The sequence below is a fragment of the Haliotis asinina genome, chromosome 5 (genome assembly GCF_037392515.1).
Source record: "Haliotis asinina isolate JCU_RB_2024 chromosome 5, JCU_Hal_asi_v2, whole genome shotgun sequence".
Lineage (NCBI taxonomy): Eukaryota > Metazoa > Mollusca > Gastropoda > Lepetellida > Haliotidae > Haliotis > Haliotis asinina.
This window is the reverse complement of record NC_090284.1, coordinates 58,717,902-58,732,080: the sequence shown is the minus strand read 5'-3', so window position 1 is coordinate 58,732,080 and position 14,179 is coordinate 58,717,902. Positions and strand designations below refer to the sequence as shown.

The window sequence follows — 14,179 nt, the reverse complement described above, 5'->3', positions numbered from 1 at the left end:
TGTCCTTGTAAGAACTTCTCAATAAAGACACAAGACAATGTTTCATTAAATCGGTGATTTATGATATATACAAAATATTTTTACAAACTGTCACAAGAAATGAAGAAAATCTTGGGATGAGACTTGAAACAGTTGAAAGTGGCATAAACAAAATGACATTTCCTCTACAAATTGTTTTCTAACAGATACATGAAACTTCAGGACACTGCAGCTCACAGGGGAATCCATATAATATATCTCATACACTAAATATCAAAAATATCATTTGAGTACACCCCACACAGATTTTATGTATCAAGCATCAGAAGTGAAACCATCAGGAACTAATGTTTACGCAGGTAGGCTGTGCAGACAAGATGTCAGAAAACCAACAATTATGCATTTTGAGATTGGTTTGAAGTTAACCCACAGCTCTCATTTTCTATCACAAACGTTTTCGGTCATCACTGCCATAGCACTTTCAGATCATGAAAACAAATCTGTTCATTAAGGAAAACATTTCAAATAAACCATAATCTTCAGCACAGGGCATCTTTTAAGAAAATGACAGAATGCATGAGAGACTGAGGGATCTTAACACCAGTTATTTTGGCCCGAGTGAGCTAGCAGCACATTTATGTTGATGCAGGAATAAAATACTACAGACTTTACAGCTCCATTCCAGTTAACATGGTCCAAACGTACCAGACACATAAAGGAAATAGCAACACTGCTGGTTGGGTCAAGCTAAGAACAGTTCCCAGGGAACTGACCGATGGAAATAGTGTACTAATGTGTGAATGTGTTGAATCAAAAAATAAAACCGGCACGGAGTGTTTTGTGTTTGGATGTGGAATAGTCATGTCAGACTGCGTACTTGCTGGTCCATTCTCTGGCTGTCTGAACGTACTTGTCTCTGTCATTTTTATAAATTCTGGCGATCTCAGGTACAAGCGGATCGTCCGGGTTGGGGTCTGTCAGCAGTGAGCAAATGGAGAGCAGAACTGAAAACAAACAACAAAAACATTAAACTTTCGACATTAAGGTAATAACAGATTCACTCAGGTTTGTACTTATGCTTGAGTGAGTGAGTGAGTGAGTGAGTGAGTGAGTGAGTGAGTGAGTGAGTGAGTGAGTGAGTGAGTGAGTGAGTGAGTGAGTGAGTGAGCGAGCGAGTTAAGTCTTACACCACACTCAGTACATTCCAGCTATATGGCGGTAGTCTGTAAATCATCAAGCCCCAACCAGACAATCCAGTGATCAACAGCAGGAACAATTATCTGTACAATTTTGAACTGATGACACATGTCAACATGTCAACAAGCCTGTCCATCCGATCCTGTTAGTTGCCTCTTGCGACAAGCATAGTTGCCTTGTGGCAAGCATGGGTTGCTGAAGACCTATTCTACCCAACATCTTCACAGGTCTAATCTTATTTGGAAATACAATTTCAACATGACGACAAAGTCATCAATATCCTTCATGAATATGTCTACAAGTTATGACCGTGCCAAATGCTTAGGTGTGTATATAGAAAAGTGGAAGGAGAGTAATGAAAGTAATGAGTTATAAAAGTTCTGCTCCTGAAAGGAGCACAACCACCAATTTCAGTCTAAGTCAAACTTGTTGCCATGGAAATGCCAAAATATTTTAATCAGAATTAAAAAATTACCAAAAAGGCACAAGTATACCACAAGACCAAGCTACGTGGTAAGTTTGGTGATGAAATAGTGAATGGTTTTAGAGTTCTGCTCCGGAAAAGAGCACTACCACAAATTTCAGTTGAAGTCAAACTTGTTGCCATGGAAATGCCAAAAATATTTCTTTTTCAAAATTCCAAAACTATCAGAGGCACCAGTACACCACTAGACCAATCTATATGTAGGTGAAGAAATAGAGAGCGGTTTGAGAGTTCTGCCCAAGAAGAGATATATATGCACGGATGAATATACAGACGGGCAGAGCGCATTTTAATACCCCTCACAAAACAAATAGGAACAAAAATAATCAGAAGATGACATATCCCTCCAAAATCATCTCACAGTTACTTAAAATCCATCTTGATAGGATTTTTTTGGGACTAAGTCCAAATCGTTTCCATGGAAATAACATCCCCCTGGCCCCCACATATTTGAAAGAACATATCATCTGACAGTTACTTGATGTCTTTTTTAGACTAAGTGCAAATTGTTTCCATGGAAATGATGAAAATATAAATGCCAAATATCTGTACACAGCAAAAGGCACCACTTAAAGATCTGCCTCATATATCTGCCAAGTTCTCCTGAAAGACATCAAATGGTTTTTGAGTTGTGCTCAGGAAACAAAGCCCATCCCTCCCTTTTACATCTTCGTCCAAATCATTTCCATGGAAACCGGGAAAAATAAAAATGCCCAACATCTGTAAATCACAAAAGGTAGGACTTTGAGATCTGCCTCACACATCTGAAAAGGTCTGCAAAACAATATTCAGAAGTTATGTTCCGGTAACAAAACCCAACCCTCCCTTTTGAGACTAAGCCTGAATAATTTCTGTGGAAACCCAGAAAAGGATACATTACCAATATTTGTAAATAGCAAAAGTCCTCTTTTGGGGTCTGCCTCACGTATCTGTCAAATTTTGCTGAAAAGTATTAAGAGCTGTGCTCCAGAAACAAAGCCCATCCCTCCCTTTTGAGACTAAGCCTGAATCATTGACATGAAAAGTGGGAAAATAAAAATGAGAAAAATCTGCAGATAGCAAAAGACACCACTTTGGGGTCTGTCTCACATATCTGCCACGTTTTGCTGAAATATATCAACAATTTCTCAAGTTAGGCTCTGCAAACGAAGACCATCCCTCCCCTTTTGAGACAAAGTCTGAACTGTTTCTATGGAAACCCAGATAAAGATAAATCACGAAAATCTGAAAAAAGCAAAAGGCACCACTTTAGGGTCTGTCTCACATATCTTAAAGTTTTGCTTAAAGGTATTAAGAAGTTTTCCCGTTGTGCTCCAGAAATAATGCTCACCTCTCCCCTTTTGAGACTAAGTCCGAATAATTTCAGTGGAAACTGGGAAAAATAATGCCCAAAATCTGTAAATTGTAAAACGCTCCACTTTAGAGTCTGCCTCACATATCTGCCATATTTTCCTGAAAGACATTAGAAGTTTTTGAGTTGTGCTCCTGAAAAGCAACACATCCCTCCCTTTTGAGACTGAGTCTGATTTCTTTCCATAGAAGTTGAGAAAATAATAAATCACAAAAGCCTGTAAATAGCAAAAGGCACCACTTTGGGGTCTGATTAATATATCTACCAAATATTGAATGGTATTTGAGTTATGCTCTGGAAACGAAGTTCACATTTCCCATTAGACTAAGTCCAAAACATTTCCATGGAAACCAAGAAAAATAAAAGTGCCACAATTCTGTAAATACCAAAAGGCACAATATCAGCTTGTTTGCTATGTCTGCCAATTTTGGTCTAAAACGATTGAACGGTCTAAAAATATTGAACGGTCTGTGAGTTATGCTCTGTGAGTTATGCTCTGTGCAGGCAGGACAGATAAGGCGATGACTATATTCCCCCACATTAAATGCCATGGGGCTAAAAATATGAATACAAAATATCTGTCAATAGCATAAGACACCTCTTCAAGATCTGTTGAAAAATACTGAACAGTTTTCAAGTTTCATGCTGGAATCTCCCCTTATAGACCAAGCTCAAATTGTTTCCATGAACAGCAGAAAAAACAAAAATGACAAAAATCTATAAAAAGCAAAAGGCATCACTTTGGACCTGCCTCAAATATCTGCAAAGTTTTGCATAAAAATATTGAACTGTTATCCTCCCATTTGGACTAAGTCCAAAATGTTTCCTTGGAGAGCGAAAAAAAAAAAAAATAATAATAATAAAAACAACAAAAATCTGAAAAAACACTTGGCAACCATTTCCAAATATTCAACCTGTGACTATTAGTGTAAATCTTGGACAGTGGTTAAGGCTATGATAGTATATGTATATATAGGCATTGTCTATCCTTAGCTTATGCTGTCATATAGTTTGGGCTCCATGACAAATTATTATTCGCAATGAAAATTTAGTTATTGATTAATGTATGCAAGGTGCTATAGACCTATTTGTTTTTAAGTGATTCTTGTACGTTTTTTTCTACCCCCAGGCCTTGATGTCTGGAAACAAAGTATTTACTCAAATCTCCAACTGAGTTTGACAATATGAAACTGCTGAAACTCAGCTGCATTTTTAAAATAGAAAAGCCCAAACAACCTAGGCAATATATTCACAAAACTCAAACTGTCTACTGTTTGTGAGGTTAATAGCAATTTCAGTGCTTTCTGGGAAATGTATTATCTGAAATTTGAGTAAAAACTCTAACTTAAGTCAAAACTCAAATATAATTTTGTTTCGAGAAATCGGGGCCAGATTTGTAATTAAACGAGTAAATGTGAGATTTGTTGAATAAATATACACAGATATATGAATTATCTGCAGTTCTGTGGCAAGATATCAATATTGTTGGTTAAGGTAAAGCCCTTGTATGGGATTTTATGAGGAAAGCCTTCTGTACAACCCTTGACCTTTGAGCTACTTGTGTACCAGCCTAGTCAGCAGATATCACCCTGTAGACATCTATGTTGACATTTAACTCAGATTACCATTATACATAATGACATTCATCTACTTAAGTGACTGGCAACTACATTGTTAAAATTCATATAAGGCAGTCAGCCAGCCTATATGCAGAGATGCCAACCCCAAAGTGTAGCCAATAGTAGTTTCAATGTTCAAACTTAGTAGTTTGACGATAAAATTCATAGTCGACTAAATAAACAAAATCATGATGGATTCTGAGAAAAATATGACTGATACTACGGTCATGTGGTTAAATTATTTCAGGAGGAACTAAATGTGTCAAATCGCAAAGGTATTGAAATCAGCTTTGCTAAAAGTATGTTTGTTACTAGCAATGATTCCAGTTCAAATATGTCATTAAATATGATGAATGGAAGGTACGTGAAGTCCGAAAATGTATTTCATCGTTGAAAATATATGTTTTTGTCTATATATCCGAATTTTAATGCATTTTATTCAAATTTCATAGGATTTCAGTGGAATCGTAATGGTGTAATTTGAAGGTAAAATTTGTAGCGACTACGATAAAATCGTAGAGGTTGGCATCTCTGTATATGGGTATCAGTGTCACAACATCTGATGAGATCTCATCTGCTTAAGACACTCAGACCTCCAGATGAGATTTAGCGCATGTGGGTACTATATCCACTGTATTTTTTTGAATGGGTACTATGAATGTTGAGTGGGTATTTCATGCTCCATCACTCACTGTTTACAAATGTCATTTTACTCACGTAAGTATATGTTTATTGAGTAAGTTCACTAAGCTGGTATGTTCTCCCTTATGTCATACCTAATCAAAACCAACTTAAACAGTATTACTTGACAGCAATCAATGTCTTTTTCAGCACGCAAAGAATTTTCTAAAATACATAAATTCATAAAAACTCTGTAAACCTGTTTTAAACTTTTTGCGAATGTAACATTTTACATGCGTAGTTGGTACACAATTATTTTTTAAGCTTAATTGGAAATTTTCAATGCATATTCTACTCCAATTTGCAGCATATCTGTGCATTATAAATAGCCTTCATATACGATATACCACATCAAGCCTGCTGGTATAAAAGGAACATCTCATCTCAGAAACATGTTCCACCAAAAATAGATAGCTGCACTAAGTAAGCTGGATTTTATGCCACTTATAACAAAATTACAGCAATATCAAAGCAGGCGACACCAGACATTGTACCCATTGCTGCACTTGAGAATGTATTATTGTCACTAGCATGGTGAATGTTTTAGCCAATTATTGCCACTAGCATGTAAAAAGGTTCTCACTCCATCACAAAGTTTTTCTTGTCTATGTGTTTTACGTCAAGACAGTGGTGTATATGTTTTTGTCAGTAACATTGTCTAGGGCGTTTTGTCACTTGTGTGGTGAGCAGGTTTTTGTCACTCATATGGTGTGTGGCTTTTTGTCACTAGCTGTGGTGTGCATTTTTTTCCACTTCTTTGGATTGTGGGATTTTGTCCCTACCATGGTCTATGAGGTTTTGTCACAAGCATGGTTTATGGGGTTTTGCCACTAGCATGGTCTATATGTTTTGTTACTGGTGTGGCCTTAGAGGCGTGTTACTAGCATGGTATATGTTTTGTCGTTATCTTCGCGTACGATTTGTGTCACTAACATTGTCTAATGCTTTTGTTACTCGTGTGGTATTCATGGTTTTGTCACTTGTGTCCTATATGGGCCCTTATGGCCTGAACGTTCCATGCAACCCTCAACCTTTATTTCCAAGTGCACAAACCCACTCAGTGTGTAAAATATCTTTCTGCCTAACATATATATGAAACTCATCACTATGTGTTCACAAACACCAAGTTTGGTGAAACAAGTTCAAGCATGATACAGGTTATTGCATAAATGTCTCAGTTCGAAATTTTTTTGTCCAGTTACCTTTGGAGATTGTGAGAGCTGGCGACCACTGTGTCCTCAGGATGTCCAGGCAGATGCTGCCATTGCTGTTGATGTTTGGGTGGTAGATTCGTGTAGTGAACGCAACCTACAAAACCGTTCAAAGCCACTATAGCAAGCATCCAGCAGCTGGGAGAGCTTCTTTAAAATAAACCCCATCTATACAATGACTTTCACTATACACAGTCACTGATACATTGTTCAGAGGTGTGTTTACTTTGTAGGAAAACTGCACGTTTACCTGATAAAGTATAGGTTTACTCAAGATAAAAGGAAAGGTTCATTCAATATGTATCTTTACTTAGCATGACAAGGCACAAATGAAGATATCTAAAATGATGCTATTCACTGTTTCATATCTCCAGACTAGCATCTTATATTCTTGATTAAAAATCTAATGTTTCTCTCATCTAATGTTTCTTAGCAGTGACATATGATGAGTATGACAGTTTCTCTCAAATTTAGACGGCATGATGTGATATGACAACTTTGTACACCATCACATTGCTTACCTTTGGAGGCTTGAAGGGGTAATCAGTTGGAAAATGTATAGTCAGGAAAAACACGCCACTCTGATAAGGGCTGTCAGTCTACAAAAATGAAAAAAAACAAACAAAACAAATCATATTCTGGTACTATCATCTTAGTACGTATTTCAGTAAACAGTTCCAAAGGTTGAAATAGTCCAAGACACTACACACATATTAAATGAACTTTTGAAACGCAGTTACATTCCCAGAACATATTTCCACATTTACTGGTTGCCATGATGAAGCTCAGACATTTAAACTAAAATATCAAAAAAACAAAAACAAAAAAAAAAACCAGAGGATTACTCACTGGTCCCATTATTGTTGCTTGCCAATGGAATACTGAAAAACAAGGACAGATACATTTTATCAGTCTGTGAAAAACTTTAACGTCTACTTAAAACAGAGGTTGTCAGATGATGCAATATCCCCCTGGCCCCAACATATTTGAAAGGACAAATCACCTGACTGTTACGTAATGTTTTTTTAGACTAAGTTTGAATTGTTTCCATGGAAATCCTGAAAAACATAAATGCTTTTTAACTATAAACAGTAAAAGGCACCACTTCAAGATCTGTCTCATGTATCTGCCAAGATCTCTTGAAAGATATGAAATGGTTTTCGAGTTGTGCTCAGGAAACGAAATCCATGCCTCCCTATTGAGACTAGGTTCGAACCGCTTCCATGGAAACTGGGAAAATGATAAATCACAAAAATCTGCAAATAGCAAAAGGCACCACTTTGGGGTATGTCACACATATCTACCAAGTTTTGCAGACAGATATTAGGAAGTTTTTGAGCTTGTGCTCCAGAAACGAAACTCACCTCTCACTTTTGAGACTAAGTCTGAAACGTTTCCATGGCAACCCAGAAAAAAATAAATCACAAAAACTTGTACATAGCAAAAGGCACCACTTTAGGTTCTGATTGATATATCTACCAAGATTTGCAGAAAAATACTGAATTTTTTTTTTAGTTCTGCTCCAGAAACGAAGCCCATCCCACCATTATACAAACACCAAAATGTTCCATGAAACAAAAGAATAAAATGCCAAAAATCTGTAAATAGCAAAAGGCACAACCACAGGTTCAGATTATTATATCTATCAATTTTAGTCTAAAGACATTGAACAATTTTTGAGTTATGCTAGGGAAACAAACTGATTATGGACGGATGGACAGACAGAGGGAAGGACAGACAGATGAGGCGATGACTATATTTTCCTGCACTAGAAGATAAGTCTCATTTGAAAATGGTCATTTAATAAGTGCCCTTTGTAATCCAATATAAACACACACTAATTTGCATGAGCCATGGTCTGTTCCAAATATGTTGCTTTAGACTCTGAAAAAATCGGCATTGCTCATTTCTGCACTAATCTCTCCTTAAAAAACATGCTTTTGCATGTCTCCTATCTCCTTACCACTGGAACTGTAGTTGGGCCCAACTATCTTAACAGATATTCAACATTCGCATATCAAATACATAAATTGTAGACACAAACGAGAAAAAAAAACAGGTTTCTTTTCGATTTCCGACAGTACCTTAGTTGACAATGAAGCAGTTGTTTCTATGACACCTCATTTTTATCCTTGTGTACCAGCAAAAGGAATTCACGGACAAAAACAGTACAACTACTCACAGTCATCTCCGACTGGTCCCGCTGAACACTGGGCTGGAGGGTCACGACCCAGATCCTGTAGTTCCTGTACACAAAGCAGAAACACTGAAACAGCTGGACAAATTACAGGGACTGGTCTATCTTTAATTACAGCAACTGTTTATGTGGTGAATCTAAACACCCAAGTCAGTGTAGACACGTAACCTTACATTTATCCGTCAATGTTCTCACCTCGACTGAGATGGACTAAATATCCTCAGACACTTACCACTAAAGTTGCTAAAGCCCTATTTGCTACCAAATGGGTATTCTGTACATGTAAATATCCACACATGTCCATGAGAAACTTACCAGTAAATCTACTAAGCCCTATTAGCTGAAAAAATATACATAAATATCAAAACATGTCTGCAAGAGTTCTTTTCAAACTCTGTCTTGCCAATATTACTTAACGGTGAAGAAGTATGGGGTTACCAAGATTGACAAGTTATTAACAAATAGCAATCTAAATTTTTAAAATTTGTACTAGATGTAGGAAACCATGTGTCCAGTAACACAGCATTAGCAGGATGTGGTAGACATTAGTATTGACTACCATATTAAATGTATCTGGTACTGGTGTAAACTATTATGTGTGGCTACTGATAGGTACCCCAAGCAATCTTATATTCTTTTGAAAAAGCTTGATTATTGTTATTTGGGCATCTTAAAAATGAATATTGTTAAAAATGTCTGGATTTAAGTATGTGTAAATAAGATTTCATTTATATTTAAAGAAAGACATGTAGACTTTGCAAGCAAAACATGTTTAGCAAAATTACTGAATCAGCACATCTACCTTATTACAAATCATTCAAGTCATTATTATATGTTGAATACTATATTTGTTATGTACATTTAAAGGAATATTGCTGTTGTTAATGCTTCACGATTGCGTCTCCTACGTAATGTACGATATAAAGAAGACAGTGCGACAGGCAAAATATGCAAAATGTCTAAAAATGAATTACTTTTACTTATTTCTGATGCATATGCAAATTTAAGAGGCAAATACCTACCAAAATTTAACTGTCCATCTGTTTTGAGAAAATATCATAAGCTGCCAACATGCAAAGATAAGAATTTACTCATAAAAAATTAACTATTAATCACGCACTCTCTCAAAGTAAATCTATCCAATATGAGAAGAGACATACTATAACTATGTATATGTTAAAACCATATTGTCTTTATAGCATTTACCACATTGCATTTATTGTACACGGGCCAACAGCCTCCATACTGAAATAAATTATTCAGTCTTATTCATCATATTCATTCACAATACACACTCTGGGCCTATTTGGCACCACATCTTCTTTTGAGCTTGAATTGTAAGGGAAACAAAACTCAGATGTGAAACGGTGTCAAAAACAGCCCTAGACTTCAGCCACAAGTTGAAAACTTGAGTCTATTCACAGTTTGAGACGTGTGTCCAAAGTAGGCCTACAACAAATGTCATTTGAAAAACACGAAAGTGTTAGCCAGTTGTTGCTCAATGTCACACTCAGCAATATTCCAGCCACTAGTACGTGGCAGCAGTCAGTAAATAACTGAACCTGGACCAAACAATCAGCATGAGGACTGATCTACACAAATGGGATATTATGACATGTCAACCAAGTGTATCCGCCCTATCTTACAACAAGCATAGGATGCTGATGACCAATTCTGACTAGGGTCGTTGTAGGTGTTGACACTGACAACCATTTGCTACATACTTAGGCCCTACAATTAAATGGTAAGATTATGATAACAGTAATCCCCAAATCAGGTTAGATAGCAAGGGATTTTCATTTTAAGACAATTTCAGCATGTAAAATATGCTGGTTTATCAATTATTTACGAAGCAAAGCAGCTGTGAATGAAAAATTCTCCCTATTTTAACTTTACCATAGGCATAGTCACAAAACTGCATGTAACTTCTACCCAATATATCAGATTTCAGAAAGATATTGTATCAGTTGAAAAATGACCTACTCAGTCAAACGACCTACTTGTGCTTCAAATACTATTTATATCCTAAATACTTAGCAATGTGTTGTGAAGTTACCTGTTTGAATTAAAACACGATAAATTTTGGTTGTGCAAGTCTAATTGCAAACAGCAATAAGGAACAAGATAAGATGGATGACTTAAAACAAAATGTGCATCACCATCATTGTTTTTTTAATCTTGTTCACATGAGCTAGTTATGTTCCATCCCTTGTCTCTTTTCTAAAGTAATGTCTGGGCTGACAACATATCTGTTGTATTCATAATATTTCATTTCAAAACTAGAAAATGTGGAATGTGCAATCTGAAGACACACGTATGTGTCTCCCTAAACAAGACCATCGGACATGTCTGGTTTGCAGTCATCTTGAAATATGCCACACTGAACAAAATGAAGTTTCTAAATACCAAATGTCTGACTTAAACATATTAATCTTCATTACAGAAACATGTAACTTGTAAGACATAAGAACAGTGTTCTGCTAGGGCTTTAAAATAAGAATTTATTCACTGATGAATACAAACCAGGCCCCACTAAGTAATTGAAGGAATTACAGCAAATTTGAAGGAATTGCATCTCAAATGGATACAAACGCAGCCCACTCGCGAAACAATTGCAGCGATATCGGTAGTTTAGCGGTAATAACAGAAACACATCGGCCCTATCGGAAGCAATGTCGGTAATACTGGAAACACGCTCGGCCATCTTCGGAGATTTTTCGGTCGCGAGCGGAAACTCACGCAGCAAAACATGGCGTCGTTGGAAGAAACACCCGTCTCGGTGAGTTGTGTTTTTAGTTCCCACTATTACATTTTTATACCTATCCATCTTTGACAACCCGTGTTGAATGCGTTTAGGTGTGAGGTGTTGTCGGGGCAATAGCTTATGTTTTTAGGAAAAGATAGTCACTCTAGAAGAGTGTCACAAGTCATGCCCATGGAGGTTGTTTACATCTGAACATCGAAGTCGTGCCGATGATTACGAACGTGCGCTAGATATAACATCATTTTCTTTGTAAAATGTGTTTAAATTTGTCAATTGCACTTAACAGAAAGAAAAAATATGGCTCATAAACTTCTTCATGGCGCACGTTCATGATGTTCGTAATCGTCGGCACGACTTTGACGTTCAGGTGTAAACAATCTCCAGGGGCATGACTTGTGACACTGTTCTGCAGTGGCAATCTTTTCCTAAAAACATAAGCTATTGTCCCGACAACACCTCACACCTAAACGCATTCAACACGGGTTGTCAAAGATGGATAGGTATAAAAACGTAATAGTGGGAACTAAAAACACAACTCACCGAGACGGGTGTTTCTTCCAACGACGCCATGTTTTGCTGCGTGAGTTTCCGCTCGCGACCGAAAAATCTCCGAGGATGGCCGAGCGTGTTTCCAGTATTACCGACATTGCTTCCGATAGGGCCGATGTGTTTCTGTTATTACCGCTAAACTACCGATATCGCTGCAATTGTTTCGCGAGTGGGCTGCGTTTGTATCCATTTGAGATGCAATTCCTTCAAATTTGCTGTAATTCCTTCAATTACTTAGTGGGGCCTGACAAACTATCAGAGGGTCAACACGTGTTCAAAATCTCAGCAAAGTTTATATACAGTTGAAGTTGTCAAAAACTGCCTCTCTCCAATCTGGCAAGTTGTCAACACAGGAACATTATCTCAGTCCCATTCGTGGCTTGTACATGTATCATCAGCTCCATAATCCATCATATTGTCTAAACTGTATTATTTCTTCACTCCCAGTGAGTGCTGGTTTAGACAGCTTCCACTGTAATTCAATTCTTTGATCGCCCACTATATAAAAGACTTGTAGGCATTGCACACACAATTATACAATTATTCAGCCATGTGTGCAATATATGTCTGACCTGTCTAACCTGTCACAGTTGATTTCTGGACAAATGAAAACATCAGTATCAAGAACTGTGGCAGCATATGGCAGCAGTCTGTAAATAATCGAGTCTGGACCAGACAATCCAGTGACCAACAACATAAGCACTCATCTATGCAATTGGGAAGCGATGACAACTGTCAACCAAGTCAGCGAGTCTGAGCACTTGATCCTGTTAGTCGCCTCATACCGTTAAACTAAGAAGCAGTAAGAACTGCAAACAGAAATTCAAGGAATTCTAGCAGTCAATGACTACAACCAGATGGACTTAATACCATCTGCTCATCACAAGATCTGAACTGTAACTGAGTAGACGTATACCTTCGGATTATATGTTTTCAAACAGTTGTGTTTACTTGAACAAGTCGTACTGCATCACAAAGACATTAAAAATACTTGTATGATGACATGTGCTCTGAGTTGTCTTTTCTAAGTTAGGGCCACATTTCTTAATTGTTCAAGCAATAATCTGAAAACAATGTCCAAAAACTGATGATAATAAGCCTTCAATGGTACAATGGTACATATAAATGACAAGTGAAATGTTAATAAAATCATGGAACTGTCCTTGTGTCACTTCGCTCTGTGTATGTGTGTGAATGTGTGTGACAGACAATGAACGAAGTGGCTGTCATGAGAGACTGCAACTAAATAGTCATCAATGAGAAGTTCAAACCCACAATATAATCAGCAAAAGTGTCCCCCGGTATAGTATGCCCTTTATAACATGTACAATGGTGGTAGGGAATATGATGGTACGAAGATAAGCTTATCGTACGAATTCCTGAGTACTAAATGACGTTTTCTGTCTTCTCGGACTACCCGCAGTTTGAATGAAAATGTCAGCCGGTGGTGGCGGCGAATTCTGGGGAAGACATAAAGACCGGCGTTATTTGCTTACTTTTAGAGCGGTAATGGTTGACCACTGATTGAAAGATTTATGAATTCAAACCCTGGTCAACCAATAAACAGATTCATCATGACTAACCCTCCACAAATGGAGAGAAATTCCAATAACTTAGCACAATGTTCACAGTAAGCTAATGACCCTAAACAGGACATAATAGAATTTGTTTCCCAGTTCGTCTATGTGATTATTTACACATCAAATTCAACACACGAGACATACATTCATATAAAACGATGGCAATCTCACCTTATTTATTCTCTTCAAAGCCATGATTATGATAAAATTTCAATGAAATGTAAGTGTGTTTTCTTTCCACAATGCAATATGGTGTCTGCGCATGCGTAGATAGTATTTCTGGTTACCTCCCTTAGTTGGACATTGAGTCACGATAACGTCCCGGTCTATTGACATTATTGCGTAGTGAGTGTCCACGAGTCAATTTTTGTGTCAGATCTACACATGTATAGGGGTGACTTCAAATGGCGCAAGTCTTTTAAATACACATGTGCAAAATATACAGTCTAATTTTAATTAATTATGAATGTACGAGGTGCCTGCATGTCTCTGCAGAAGAGTGACTTGAAAGCTCAGCCACACCACGGATATTTGAACATCCTGTTATCTCCATCACTTGCACAGCAA

General features: G+C 37.2%; 1 protein-coding gene across 1 annotated transcript; it reads right to left on the bottom strand.

Moving 5' to 3' along the window:
• Nucleotides 1-40: 40 nt before the first annotated feature.
• On the bottom strand, nt 41-13,917 carry LOC137284941 (ubiquitin-conjugating enzyme E2-17 kDa-like). The gene is made up of 6 exons (XM_067817021.1): nt 13,784-13,917; nt 8,705-8,768; nt 7,372-7,403; nt 7,044-7,121; nt 6,514-6,619; nt 41-983 (listed from the first exon to the last, which is right to left on the bottom strand). Exons 1-6 carry the CDS (start codon nt 13,805-13,807, stop codon nt 844-846), a joined length of 444 nt encoding a protein of 147 aa, XP_067673122.1. The 5' UTR covers nt 13,808-13,917; the 3' UTR covers nt 41-843.
• Nucleotides 13,918-14,179: the final 262 nt, after the last annotated feature.

What these genes read in the sequence shown, in the direction of transcription:
- LOC137284941 (XM_067817021.1), bottom strand. Translation starts at nt 13,807, where the DNA reads ATGGCTTTGAAGAGAATAAATAAG. An exon ending in GGGACCAGTCGGAGATGACT is followed by an intron (nt 7,404 to 8,704) that starts GTGAGTAGTTGT and finishes CTTGTTTTTCAG; the next exon opens with TATTCCATTGGCAAGCAACA. An exon ending in AAGCAACAATAATGGGACCA is followed by an intron (nt 7,122 to 7,371) that starts GTGAGTAATCCT and finishes TCATTTTTGTAG; the next exon opens with ACTGACAGCCCTTATCAGAG.